This window comes from Notothenia rossii (assembly GCF_949606895.1).
Source record: "Notothenia rossii genome assembly, chromosome: 5".
Classification (NCBI taxonomy): domain Eukaryota; kingdom Metazoa; phylum Chordata; class Actinopteri; order Perciformes; family Nototheniidae; genus Notothenia; species Notothenia rossii.
In genome coordinates this window covers 54,453,907-54,468,648 of record NC_136903.1, presented here as the reverse complement: position 1 = coordinate 54,468,648, position 14,742 = coordinate 54,453,907, and the positions used below count along the sequence as shown (strand labels likewise).

The 14,742-nt window shown below is 41.1% G+C and overlaps 1 protein-coding gene across 1 annotated transcript in view; it reads left to right on the top strand.

The window, feature by feature from the left end:
* The first annotated feature begins 3,761 nt into the window (after positions 1-3,761).
* Positions 3,762-14,742, top strand: part of LOC307038571 (uncharacterized protein) — a 103,735-nt gene continuing 92,754 nt past the window's right edge. Inside the window, exon 1 of the mRNA XM_079680073.1 lies at positions 3,762-4,848. Within this exon, the coding sequence (XP_079536199.1) occupies positions 4,357-4,848 (492 nt within the window). The 5' untranslated portion in view covers positions 3,762-4,356. The remainder of the gene's footprint in view (positions 4,849-14,742) is intronic.

Here is a 14,742-nt window from a genome sequence, read left to right as displayed (position 1 = left end):
AGAAGGATGTGAAGAATATTTTCACATTTCAGTTTCACAGATGAAGACATGCCAACTAAAGTCAGTATGTGTGGGTTTCTGTATGGCGTGCTAACATGAGTACAATACATCGTGGTTCAAGCTTGGTGTATGCCACCAGTTCTCTGGAAAATCATGACTTGAGAGAAGCTGTAACTGTAAGAAAAAATATTTAACTTCCTATGCCCAGACAAATGTACCAAGGTATCAAAGTAGAATAACAAAAATGGCCCTGTCTTTGAGATATTGTTGGATTGTTTAAAAGGGCCCTATTTTTCAAAACTGCTTATTTTCTGGTTTTTATTAGTAGGCTACTTTGCTTCTCTACTATGGCATGTCTCCATACTCTAATGTTCAAAAAGCTCTTTATTTTGCTCATACTGCCTCTGCTGCAGCACTTCTTTTCACCCTCTGTCTGAAACCAGAGCCCAGTCTGCTCTGATTGGTTAGCTGGCCGGCTCTGTTGTGATTGGTCAACCTCTTAGCCTATCACGTACAATGTGTGGCAGCAGTAGCCAATAGATGCGTTGGAGTTAAATAGTGGTGTCACTATGTTACGAAAGTAAACAAACTCCCTCTTGAGGGAACACAGGGATTTGAGCATTTGCAGACCATTTTCATGTACCAACATCTCTATAACACAATACAGGAAAGCCCAAAAAGCACAATAAGGCCCCTTAATCTGAATGAATTGAAATGCAGGCATCATGTAAAAATATCCTTTATTACTTCAATATGCTGTCAAGAAATTATGTGAGAAGCAAAACAACAATAATATAGAGTGTAGTCCCTCTTTTAATCTGCAAATGTATGTTGTCAAATTGAAGTGGCGCTGTTAAAAATAAAAAAATTCCTTCTTTACTGTAGTAAAGAAGGTAAAGTGTGAATCCCTCACATTCTTCTAGGTAGAGCATATGACAAAATATTTAATTATTCCCATCAGCTCCCCCGCCTTCTGTGGGAAAAACTTGAACATTTCTCAGAGGTGACGGGCTGTTGTGAAAGGATTGAGGGTGGCTCAGGTTATGCAGTTTGCAGCTTGTGTTTAATTACATACTGTATGATGCATTAAAGCTCGGTTTCTAATGGAACTATTATAAAATGACCTTTAAGATACACGCCTTAACAGAAAAATCTCAAATAAAGTTTGTGGGTAAGACAAATATCAGCCTTCCGTGAGAATCTCCACCCTGCTACGCCTTGACCGTTAGTTAATTCATGCTACCCTATACTTTTCTCAATCAAATCTATTTAACAGCTTTAGTAACTAGAATGTGTGCAGGTTAAGATTTGACATAAACAAAATGAGAAAAGCCTTTTAGATACAATAGATTGTGGTTCAGCTTCCTTATCTTTTTTTTTTGTTGCAGTACTAAACTCCTCCAACTGCTGTATTCAATGTCTGAGGCCCTACCAGGTAAACCCATAGACCAGGGCTGTCAAACTCAAATACACAGTGGGCCAAAATAAAAAAATGGGTACTAGTCGAGGGCCGGACTGGTTCAATGTTTATTGCAGAACTTATTGAAATGAACTTATTGCACATATTAAACCTGGAACTAACAAAGCTTAAATTATTGCCTATAAAAACAACATTAAACATTAAATAATCAGTTGCATTAATTTCTTATGGCTCTATCTGCAGCTTTTCCGGAGTCATTTCTTATGATTACATTTTTACACAGGCCAACAACAGCTTAAAAAAAACGATTTCCCTCAAAGAAAAAAACAAACATGCCCTGTTGTCGTGAGAGAAAAAGTGCAGAAGGAAACATCCATTGAAACTCAGTTTCCTGCTCTGTGGTGCTAGTTCAAGCCGATACTTGGCATTTCATCTTGGCAGTGGCGGAGCTGGGGGGTGGCTGGGAGTGGCCACGGCCACCCCCAGCCATACTTGCCAACCCTCCCGATTTTCGCGGGAGACTCCCGATTTCACTGCCCTTTCACGGTTTCCTCCCGGGGCCATATTTCTCCTGCATTTCTCCCGATTTCTGACAAAATCAGATTTACTCAAGACTGTTTCCACTCGGACACTAGAACCGCCAATCGGGTCAATTTGACCCAGAGCTGTTTTTTTTTATTGTATGTAACTTTTTTTCAATAACATATTAAAGTCTCCCAGTCCGTGACTTTTCCTGAGAGTGTGTTATGTAGCACCCTATGTGGTTAAAAATTGTCAATATGAAGTCAGATTGAAGACAGAGTATACCTATTTCCGCCAAGTGGGTCATATTGACCCCACCCCTTTTCGCGCTATTGATTTTGCGCGTAAACAAACATGACTAGTTGCTATAGCAACGCCTTTTTGTCTACTGCGGTTCCTTATAGATTGAGAGATAGATTGAGAGAGAGAGAGATAGATAGATAGATAGATTGATAGCGACAGTCTGTAGTGAAGGAGCGCGCTCACGGGAGACTGCTCGCGCTGCGCTCCTCAGCAAACAGCTGTTTGCTTTTCACCCAACAACAACAACCGCCTCACGAAACGCTATGTTGTACCATTAATAAACGATACAATTTAACAAAATTGCTCGTCAAAATACCAATACCATAGGACCATTTTTCTTTTAAAAGCAATACTTTTACTTTGAAATTCAATGCATTCTAATGCTGGGTCAATTTGACCCCGGTGGCGGTTTTAGGTATAAAAAATCTCTGGCGGTTCTAGTGTTAATACAGCTACACCATTGTTTGGTTTCCATAGTAGTGCGTCTGTTTAGCAGCGCACACAACTGAAAGTCTGAGAGAGGGTGAGGAAGATAGCCACAGAAAACTGAACAAGAATCTACAACTCCACCCTCTGCTCACTCCTTTCCTACAATAAGCATGTTAATGTTAATCTAACAGCTCCGGTGATCTACTGGCGCAAAAGTACCCTTATTACTTATTGTAGCTGCACATACAAGATATCTGATTAAAGCTGAGGTTCCACAGATTATTTAGGTATATAGTATCATCACTGAGTGATCCGAACTTGCGACAGGGGAAGCAAACACAGACATCACAACACGTACCTTTACGTAGCTTCTAGGGAGATCGTCTCACCATAGCTGTTAATCTGATCAAAAGACGTGTTCAATGGCATTAAAACGAGAAAAAACGCGGCTGGATCGGTTAATCCATAGGTTGATAAAGTTTCTGGGCAATAATTTGAATTATTTATAATCCATAATTCCATTTTTATTTAAAAATCGCAGAGCAAAAGTTAGCTGCTAATGGTAGCCACTAATACACACACATGACCAAATAAGGACTATGTGGGAGTTCCCCTCGATTCCATTGGCTCTGACGGTTAGAAAGAGATGTCACATGTCATAATCCAGCAAGGGGAGCCAGAGATATGAAAAATCCACCCAAATGGCCCCAGAAGAGGTTTTTTTTTGCTAAATCTGTCTAAAAAGGTCAAATATCACTTGTTTTGCATCAATCTTGATACAGGGTACTTATTATATATTGTACTTTGGATTCCTAAAGCTTTTAGTCTACTAACCCATCATCCAAGGTTAGTTTTCACTATAAATACAAAATATTCTTTGGACGGACACTATAATTTACAGTTTTTTACCATGTTCAATCTGAATTTTCTTTTAAAATAAAAAACATCTATATTGAATCTGACTTTTCTACATCCAACTGAAAGGTTTATCATTACTTTGAGAAAAAAGATTATCAATTTAACCCTTTTAGAAGGGAAGATATGGTCATTTGTTCTGGGAATGTCATTTTCGATCCTGAAACCTGAAAAACAGGCTCGGGGTTTAACAGGCTAAGCCATTTAGTGATTTAAAAACTAGCAGTAGTATTTTAAAATCAATTTTATTTGCTGTAGGCCTACTGGAAGCCAGTGTAATGATCTCAGAACCTGGGTGATGTGATCCACTTTTCTAGTGTTCCAGCGTTCTGAATCAGCTGCAGCTTTCTGATAGATTTTTTAGTGAGCCCTGTGAATATGCAATTGCAGTAGTCGAGTCTACTGAAAATAAAAGCATGGACAAGTTTTTCTGTATCCTGTTGCGACATTAGTTTTTTAATCCTTGATATATTCTTCAGGTGGTAGTATGCAGACCTAGTAACTCACCGCCAGATTTTTTTCTGATTATGGAATCCCCGATTATTAATGTGGTGGGGGAGAACAGGGGACGAGGGGGTGCCGGTGATTGAGGATGTGGTGACCGAGCAGAAACAGCTGGGCTCGGAGGGATTTTCTTGCCGGCTCAGGGCCCAAAACACTTCCAGAGTGTCTCAGCACGGCCTCTTTGAGGAGTCTACGACGTGAAGAGGTGGTCGCGGGATGAGGGACGCCGAGTTGACTCCACAGTGGCCTGGGAAGCAGCACAAATGCTGTCAGCTGCCGGTGCAGAAGTTGCAGAGGCGGCAGGGTGCAGATCTGGACGGGTCGATGCCGCGGGAGCATCAACTGGACGGGCCGGATTATCTGGACGGGCCGGATCATCTGGACGGGCCAGCGCCGCGGGGGCACCAGCTGGACGGGTTGGATCATCTGGACGGGTCAGTGCCGCGGGAGCATCAACTGGATTGACCGGATTTTCGGACAGGGCCGCAAAGCGGTTCCGAAGGCACAGGCGAGGCGGTGAACTTACCCCATTCAAAAAGCTCTTGCGCACCACTTCAAACCACGACTGCTGGTGGCCAGGTGTGGAGCAGTCGGAAGGCCGCGGACAGGTGGAAGGATCCCACAGAACTGTGTCATGGATAGTTGCACTGAACGAGGCAAACTGTTTAGACTGCACCGATGCTACCTCCATGAGACCAGACACGAGACTCATTTTCTTTCAGCTTGTCAGAAAGCCGTCGGATATCCTCCTTAAGGTCTGTTATCTGTTTATTTGCTCTTTGAAGTAGCACATCATCCTCAGGGCGTTTTGATGGCATTCTTGAGTATGAAAGGTTTAGGGCTATTACTGTCCCATGCACCAATGCCAAACTGCGTCAATATGTTTTATAAGCAGGGATGGCTAAATGTTTGTAAGCAGGAGAGCTAGATGCTAACAGATGCCAGATGCTAACAGGTAGTGGGAGCCTGTAAAAATTGCGACTGCCTCTGTGTGCCTCTCGTGATTTTCTAGTGTCTTAAAAACACAAATGAACCACCCGTCATGAATATACACACTATTGTCTGTAATCATTCCTCGGTTTGTACCGAGGGGACACACAGGGACACAGTTTGGGCCGTGACAATTAGTCTCAAGTACCTCAAGATTGTCCTTAAGTACAGTGTCTAAGTAAATGAGATACTGTCTACCGCTTTTCATTTACCTATTGTGAGTCGCCTCGGATAAAAGCATCACATGGAAATGTAAATTTAGCTATTTGTTGTTTGTTTATATCACGCAGTCTGTTCCACCCCGTACACATTAAGCACATTAAGCACGTCAATTTGTTATTAGGGCTGTCAAACGATTACATTTTTTAATCAGATTGATCACAGCTTAAAAATGAATTAATCATGATTAATCACCATTCAAACTATGTCCAAAATATGCCATTTCTTTATGTATATTGTTGTGGGAATGGAAAGATATATGAAAGAAGGCGGGTATATCCATTTAACATATAGGCCTATGTATGAATGTTTATTGTAACTGGGGCTGTCAGTCGATTAAAATAGTTAATCGCAAATTAATCGCACATTTTTTATCTGTTCTAAATGTTCCTTAGAGGGATATTTTTCAAGTTTTTAATACTCTTATCAACATATGAGTGGACAAATATGCTTTATGCAAATGTTTGTTTATTATCATTTGATCAATGACAAATATTCTCATGAATATTAAACATAATAACCTCTGAACATTACAAATATCCGCCTCAATTCAACCTGGAACCTCTCTCATACAATAAAAATAATACGTGTGTGTGTGTGTGTGTGTGTGTGTGTGTGTGTGTGTGTGTGTGTGTGTGTGTGTGTGTGTGTGTGTGTGTGTGTGTGTGTGTGTGTGTGTGTGTGTGTGTGTGTGTGTGTGTGTGTGTGTGTGTGTGTGTGTGTGTGTGTGTGTGTGTGTGTGTGTGTGTGTGTGTGTGTGTGTGTGTGTGTGTGTGTGTGTGTGTGTGTGTGTATAGACACAACCCAGTCTCATGGCATTTCGTGTTCACCAACACGATTTCCCCCTTTTTTTCGTGTTGCACAGCACAATTTTAAAAGCAATGTATTTCTATTGGTAGTCTCACGGCATTACATGTTATAGGAAGACCGGAAGCTGTCTGGTTCATAAAAACATGTTCTTACTCAATAGCAAGCCACAATTATTGCTTTTATTTTAAATCGTATAATTTCTGACTTTTGCTGCCGTCTGTGAGGAAAATAAATGGGGCTCAGAGCCTCAGAATACTGAAATCTGTATTTTTGAAATCTTTTTTCCCTTCTAATTTGTTATTCTTTTCAAAAATACACTGTTATTTACTCACCAATAACACACAATTATCCTTGTTTTTATTTATTTGTTTAGTTCCATAATCTCTGGCTTTTTTTTGCGTCCGTCAGGAACGGAATTTCAAAATAAAAAAAAACGGAAACAGATGTAGGCATTTCGAGCGATTACCCAAGATCCTCAGCTATGGTTTAAGCTCGCCGATTGGATGTTTTAGCCGCAATGCATGTTGGGATTTGGTCTTGATATGATATGAAATCGGAAAAACATTTTAAAATAATACTTAATTCCGAGTGTTCTTGCTTTTCTCTTTGAAAGTCATCACATAACGGCATTGTAATACACGGTTCGGCTGCATTACATATTACAGATCTGCCGTAGTTCTTTATTTATAGAGCCCTGATGAGAAGACCTTTGGAAAAACTGGAAGACATGCCACCGAAACTGAATACTTGACGTGGATCATAAATATATCAACAATTAAACAACATCTTCAATTTCTCTTCACACAATACGTCTCCTCGCAGTATCAATAGTAATTCGGCTGACTTTTACATTTGATCGAATTCATAGATTGGTCATATTTACACCATAACGGTGCAAAGCTGATATAAAAGGACTTGCCGTTTTTAAAGATATTACTGATTTCCTTTGAATATAAAAATGTAAATACTGAGTCTGTGTGATGCCCCTGTGGGTTCATCAGTGGAGAGGGTGTGGCCGTGCTGTCTGTGCTGTCTGTGCTGCTGTTACAGCCGCTGCCTTCCTGGGCTGTTAAGTGTGTGTGTGTAAGTGTGTGTGTGTGTGTGTGTGTGTGTGTGTGTGTGTGTGTGTGTGTGTGTGTGTGTGTGTGTGTGTGTGTGTGTGTGTGTGTGTGTGTGTGTGTGTGTGTGTGTGTGTGTGTGTGTGTGTGTGTGTGTGTGTGTGTGTGTGTGTGTGTGTGTGTGTGTGTGTGTGTGTGTGTGTGTGTGTGTGTGTGTGTGTGTGTGTGCGCGCGCATGAGCTGCGCAGTTCCTCCGATGCCATTGGTCGTCCCGCCCTCGCCACATCTGATTGGATAAGACGTCATCCAATCTCCGCCCTCTTCTGGGGGGAGGAGTACAAAGGCTGGGAACGAAGACCATTCTGGAGGCTCTGTGTTGTAGACAGTCGCCTCTAGTCACGCTATTTTTTGTGTTCGTAAACCTTCTAAAACCTTCTGTACTTAGTTAGACTGCTTAGCAGAGTGCTAAGTAGTGTGTGGTAACGTGTAACAGCTTAGACTAGTGATGGCAAATTGAAGCTTTGAATGAAGCGTCGAACCACTTGGACAATTGTGTCGGAAATAGGTTCATTTCTCGAAGCTTCAGTTACAGCGACCTCTCCTGGCGAAGTGCAAGGCTAAAGTGGGTTTAACGCATCTTTGCCTTGAAAAATATTCGATACACACACACACACACACACACACTAAGACTGAATATCATGTTCTATTTGCAATTAAAGATTGATAATAGTGTTTATTGGGTTATTGAGAAGAGACTCGAGAGTGCTTGACATTTTTTGGGCGGAGAGGGCCTTTTATCAGTTATTAAAGTATTAAAGTTGAAAAGCAATGATTACAAGTTTAACCGAGCTTTGAACCAGCTGCGCGGAGGATATCGCCGCATCCTAGCCGCCGGCTCTATCCACTGGGCTATCAATTCCTTAGACCATCAACCAAGTAGACCAAGTGTTTTTATATTACTCATTGTCTTTTTGTTCACAACTTCTCCACATTTCGAAGTGTTTCACGAGCCAGAACGACCTATTTATCTTCCTGGCTTGCTCTATAATGATCCAATTAAAATACAATGCCAACAACAACTCAACAGCAACAATGCAAACTACGACAACAACCCACACATTGCGCATTGTTTAGAGTGGTTATAAAGTGTTGAAGCGCTCAAATGTGAAACTGTTTCAACCTGTCACCTGTCAGAATCGAGACGAGGCAGTGCATTGAATCCCCTGATTGGACGGCGAACCAGTGAGTTGATTCATTCAGGAAATGAAGCAGTTGCTGGTTCGGACGTCACATGTCACGTGATTTGAAGCAAGCTTCGAAGCACTGCTTCTATGGAATAGGAAGTCCAGGGTTGAAGCTCCGTTCGAAGCTTCAGTGTCAAACTGCCATCACTAGCTTAGACCCAGGTAGCTTAGCTCCTGTTGAACAGCATTTAGGATTTGTGAAACGTGTAACAGCTTAGACCCAGGTAATTAGCACCTGTTGATCAGCTACAGCTGTGTGTGTGCAGTCTGTCTCATTTCATTGGTACCACGGTTAACGTGAGGTTTTGTTTTTCCCTTTAAATATTACTCTGGATAAGCCCTATAACTCTCTTTTGGAGTTCTCTTTTTGTTGATGGTTAGAACATCCGTTTGGCATTATTTGTTCGTTCAGGCTGCTTGCCTGCCTTTTGTTATCTCATATTGTAATAAAACCACCTATAATTATTACCAATTCCACTCTGGTCGTGTGGATTCCCTTTGGTTCCCCTAGCCCAGTAGGGAACGTAACAGCTGCACTTGCTGCATTGATTGCAATAACTCAGGACACCTGGGTTTGGTGTCCTGCAGGTCTTTAAAGCCTCTCTGCTCCTCTCTGTTCGCACTCTGTTTTCCCCTGCAGACACCTAGGTTTTGGTTGAGTATGAAGTACGGGTTTTCTCAGTTGCTCCACTTTGTTGCACTCTATGAATTTGGCTAATTTGAATTACTTTCTTTAATAAAAATCCTTTTCTACCCGTTGACATGTTGTGTCTCCTTTTTGTTGTGGCCTTTTGAGCCAGGTCGCAACATTCTGAAATAATATAGCAATATGCTGTAAAATTATGTGAAAACATGAATAAAACTACACATCTTCAGATGTTGTACATACATAACATAAGTGTCCTACATAATAATACAAAGTTATAATGGCTGTGTGTACCTTGTGTGTACCCAGTGGTTAAAGCACATTATTGAATTATTGTTTTTATGTGTTATATTCGATTTCAAAAATATTAAGAGTACATACTTTCATAGGGGAAAGTAGAAGGTCTGTGATCTACAGATAAATATTAACCTTGACAAAGTACTTAACGTCTAATATATTGCTTTCCTGCAATGTTAACTATGTTGAAGCACATATTTTAACTGATATTATACATATGAATTATACTCTTATAAGAAATGTGCAGAATATGACAGTTTAATGGTGGAGGTACACATATTGATAGATGTCTTGTAATGCGCTGTTGAGGAACCTGTGACCCTAGATTTTCATTCATTGCATAACTACACCGTAGTTGTGTTGTATGTCAATAACCTTTGAAAATGTTGAAAGGGATATGCAAAATAGCCATTATACAATCTTTAATGAACTATTAGTAGAGAATAACGAGTAATGAATATACTTTATTACTTTTTTCCATTCATGTCAATTGCAGATAAATGTTTAGTCTTCTCAAGCACCAACTATCAAATATCTCTCCTGATTGTTGGCACTTGACAATCACCTTCCATGAATTTTACTCAGGTGTAACTAAAGTCTGATTGAAGGGTTGTTTATATTTCACATCATTTATCAGAATCTGCAAAGTAACTCAAATAAGTGTAGTGGAGTAAAAATACCAGGTTAACCTCTGTATAGTAGTGGAGTAGAATTACAAAGTAACAATGAGCTGTCATGTGGGTATATATTAATGCTGCGCATTATGGACACAAGCGATTTTCACCCATGTATTAATTATATGTTTTACATTTGATAACACCAATGTTATGGCAACTTCTAATTGTGGGAAAAACGAAAACGTTCAGTAGAGATGTCCCATAGAACATTTAGCGAAACACAATAGCCAGCATGTGTAGTTCTGGGGGGGGGGGGGGGGGGGAGGGGCGTTCGATTCCAGTTTTGGATAGTCTGGCGTGTTTTCGTTCCATTTCAAAACAGCAATTTGGCGTTAGGCTATCCTTGGCGCACTGCCACTCCAACATCCAATCCCAGAGTTTGAAGATTAATCACGGGGACTGTAGTCCTAAACGATAGCTGGGGATTATGGGTAGTAGTGTCTTCTGCCATCCTAAACTCCTAGAGGCCTACGTCTGTTTCCGGTTATTTTTATTTTGAAATTCAGTTCCTGTCGGACGTAAAAAAATCACGAGATTATGGAAATAAACCAATAAATAAAAACAAGGATAATTATGTGTTATTGTTGAGTAAATAACTGTGTGTTATTTTGTAAAGAATAAAAAATTAGAAGGAAAAAAATACAGATTTCAGTATCCTGAAGCTCCGCAAGCGGACGGCAGGAGCGGGGCTGTCAGCATCAGCTTGTAGATGGTATTTTAAACTTGATGTGCTCTGAAACTACGGGGTGGCTGATGACAAAAAATACACATGCGTTAATCGCGTTAAAATAATTAGTGGCGTAAATGTTGTTTTGCTTTAACGCGTTATTAACGCGTTAACTTGACAGCCCTATTTGTTATATATATATATACATGTGTATATATATATATATATATATATATATATATATATATATATATACATACATATACATATATGTGTATATATATATATACGCTCCGCTCCCCTCCCCCCCACACACACACACGAATAAACACACTCACAATCAAAGATAAGAGCGGAGGAAAGGAGGAGAACAACAAAGTGTAAAAAAGTCAAACAAATCTGCATTATTGCCCCGAGCTCTGCTGTCTGCCCGTTTGTGCACCCCCCCCCCCAGTTCAAATTCGTTTTTTTTTTTTTTAACCTTGAGCCGTTATCGTCACGGGAGGACTAACACAGTCTGCCCAGGTGGACGTGCGCGAACGCGACAACGAACGTAGCGTGCGCATTCTAAAAATAGTTCACAGATGGTGAGCAGGTACCGCTGTTTTGAACTACAGTATTGAATTGGACAGAAAACAACAATGAAACGCCAGGAGATGTGAGTTGGTTTATTCAGTAAATTAGCTCAGGATAATTGGATGTTCTGTCTGTTGATGTGAGGCTAATGCAGGATTTGCTAGCTTGACGCTACCGGCATTTAGCGGCAGTGAATCAACAAATTGCCTCTTAAAATGTATCGTCAGCAATGTATTACAAGCAGACTGCTTGTTTAATGTTAGACTCACACCAATTGCTCAATATGATCATAACACGATCAGTGGCGTTTTCTCCTGGAGGCCAAGGGAAGCCAGGCTTCCCCTGTTTTTTCGGATTGTAGTTATAATTTTAATAAATAAATAAAAACACTTCGTTTAGTTTCGGAAATTCTTTGTTGTGTGTTGCTGCCGGCCCGTCTCTCCCCCATTCTCATTGAGTATTTTACAAATATTGAAACAGCGCCCCTCTAGATGTTATGGTGAAACAGTAGATTGCACTCTCTGTTGCGAGAGGAGGCCAGCCGAAATTTGCTTCCCTTGGTGAAAAAAAATGGAGGGATTGACCAATCAGATGAGGCTCACGTCATGTTCCTGCCAACCTGTGATTGGTCAGGGCCATGCCAAGGGAAGCCAGAGGCGGCTGGCTTCCCTTGCCTCAAAATCCAATCAAATCGCATCAATTTAGTGGTGCAGTGACGCGTCCCAAAAAGCGGAAGTAAGCTGCGCCCGGTTTCCCTCGACAAAAAAGCAATGGGATAGGATAGGATTTTGGAAAATAGCTCGAAAAAAGGTCAGTGGAAAACGAACCTGTTAGGTAAATGCACGTTTTGTTCAGTCGGATAATATCCACATGTCTACCCTACTTTTATAATTTTCGAATGATAAATCTAATCGATAGAAAATAGATAGCGTCACTGCACCACTTACACCGCCGTTAGAAAGTAGCAAGCAACTGAAGCAAGTGCAATTATGGAGGGTGGAGATTTGGAGTATTTAATCAAAAATAATTGGACTAAACTTCCGCTGCAGCAGCAACAACAAATACAATCTGATGACAGGCCAATGCCCAAACTGGAGCCGTTTACAGCGAGGAACAAAGGAGCGAACCGGACGTAAAACGTTAAAGGTCTCCTGATTTAGTTTGTGAATGAATGCTTATTAGAGTTTCGGCTGGAGAGTGCGTGCGGACCTGTCGGTCAGATAACAGGCGTGTGTAAGTCCTGCATCTGTATGATACAAATGTGTGTAAAATGATACCGGGCGCTGTAATCACTCATCTGGTTACGTTATTACATTGACCACCACACCCCCCCCACCCCAAAAGAAAGGACGTATTATTGGCTTCCCCTAATTTTTTCCCCACGCCACGCTACTGAACACGATTTCTTTCATATCAGAGATCAGATGAGGTGGAGCTGCCTCCAGCAATAGAGGATGAGGCAGAGAGAAGCAGCAGCAGCACAGGGTTGCAGCAGGTATGTTATGTTAGGTGATTTAAATGTATCAATGAAAGGAAGAAGTGTAGGCTACATGATAAGAAGGGAATACAGTTTGAATAAAAGTAATACAGTACAGTGTAACACTGTACTTTATTACTTTTTAATGTAATAACAATAATCCTCAGCTTCTCTCTGCTCCAGAGGATAAAAATCTTTTTTTTTTAAAGTTCAAATTCCCCCCCCCCCCCCCCCCCCCCCCCGAGCACCCTGCCAAGGCAGTAAACCTAGGGGAAACACTGTGATCAGTACACCAGGATCAACATTACAACTAAATATTGTTCCAGGGCAGGCTAACCGAGGCTAACCAAAGAGCACCTGCATGTGTGTATGAGAATGGCCCTGACACCATTTCAGCCCAGATTTACAAACTCCTGGCAGGACAAGCTCCAGCTCAATTCTCGCACTGAATTAAAAAAAAGTAAGTGAGGGAATGCAATATAAGAGGAAAAGAAAGAGAAACTTTAAAACTGTTCAATTGTTATGATGTGTGAAGACTGATATTGTTCTACAGTCGTCTGAAACTGTTAAGTCATGATGTGTGCAACTCGATTTTGACAGGATAACTGGTGACTTCTAGAATTGTGTGAGTGACATTATGTTTTTAGACTTCTCTGTTTCAGTGTGTGTACTCTGTATAAATGCTCTGTAGTTGATCTGATTGAAATTGTGATTTTAAATCTCAAAACCACTACAGTATCTGTCAGAAACTTGGGACAACTCATTTGCTAGGGTTAACTTTGATTTAAACATTTGTAGAATACTAAGAGCTTTATTGAGTAGGTGTAACTGTGTTAAGGGTTAAACTCATAACTTTATAACTTAGGCTTTAATTTAATTGTAAAACCTTTGTGCCACTGAAAATACAATAACAACTCAGGAGGGAGGCAGTCTCGATTTCCTTTGAGAGCCACCAGCTGCAGAGAGTTAACTAATTAAAGGGGCGTGGCCTCACAGCTGTGAGAAATCAGCAATCAGGTGTTCATTTTAGGTAACTTTCCTCCAGCGTCAGACAGACGAAGACATTAGAGTCACGAGGGAGGCAAAGAGGAGGCAAATCCTACTCAGATTGAGCTAAGTATCGCCGGTGTTTTCTTTTGATTTATTTTATTTGGTTTGTTAGCCCCTCATGCTATAATCATGTGTGTTTTCTCCATTCCTGCAACTATCACTGGCCCGATGTATCTCCTAATCCACCGGTTTTCAAAGTGTGAGGCGTGCCTCCCCTGGGGGTCGCAAGAGAGCTTCAGGGGAGGCGCAGCGTGAGACACAAAAGAACGAGAAAAAGACGAGTAAAGTGACACTTACCCACTTGTGGCTGTCTGTGGAGACCGAGTTCCCCCACCTCGCCAAAAAGGCTGTAAAAGTGCTCATTCCCTTCACCTACCTGTGTGAGTGCAGGTTTTCCGCATTGACTTTGATCAAAAGCAAGTACTGGTCAAGGCTGCAGCCAGAGGATGATCTGCGTTTATTCCTCTGTGCATCAAAGACGCAGACTCATTGTTCCCACTAAAGTAGGGGTGAGTGTAATAAGGAGGGAAAGTTGACGTTCAGTGTGTTGCCGGGAGCATATAAGGATTTATCCACCATGTTGAAAATGTAAAAAAAATATGTCTTGAGAACACGGCGTGCGGAAATATACGGGTCGTGCTGCAGCTAGATGTGCCTGTCCTCTGTAAGAAGGTGTCGGCGACTGACATGCAAGGAAGAACGGCTGTCCACAGGCTGTTCCAACTTTAACAACTGTATTAACTTCCAGGGTAGTGAATTGAACATGCAATTGTAATTGGGTGTGTGGTATATTTTCATGCACGGACACGCATGTTCCACAACACACAAACTGAACAACACTCAATTTTCCGATCGCTACCAGTGTCCTTGTGATGTTGTTATAATAAAAAGTGCACGTTACTGATGCAATATGGTTGAGACCATTCAGGCTTATTCTA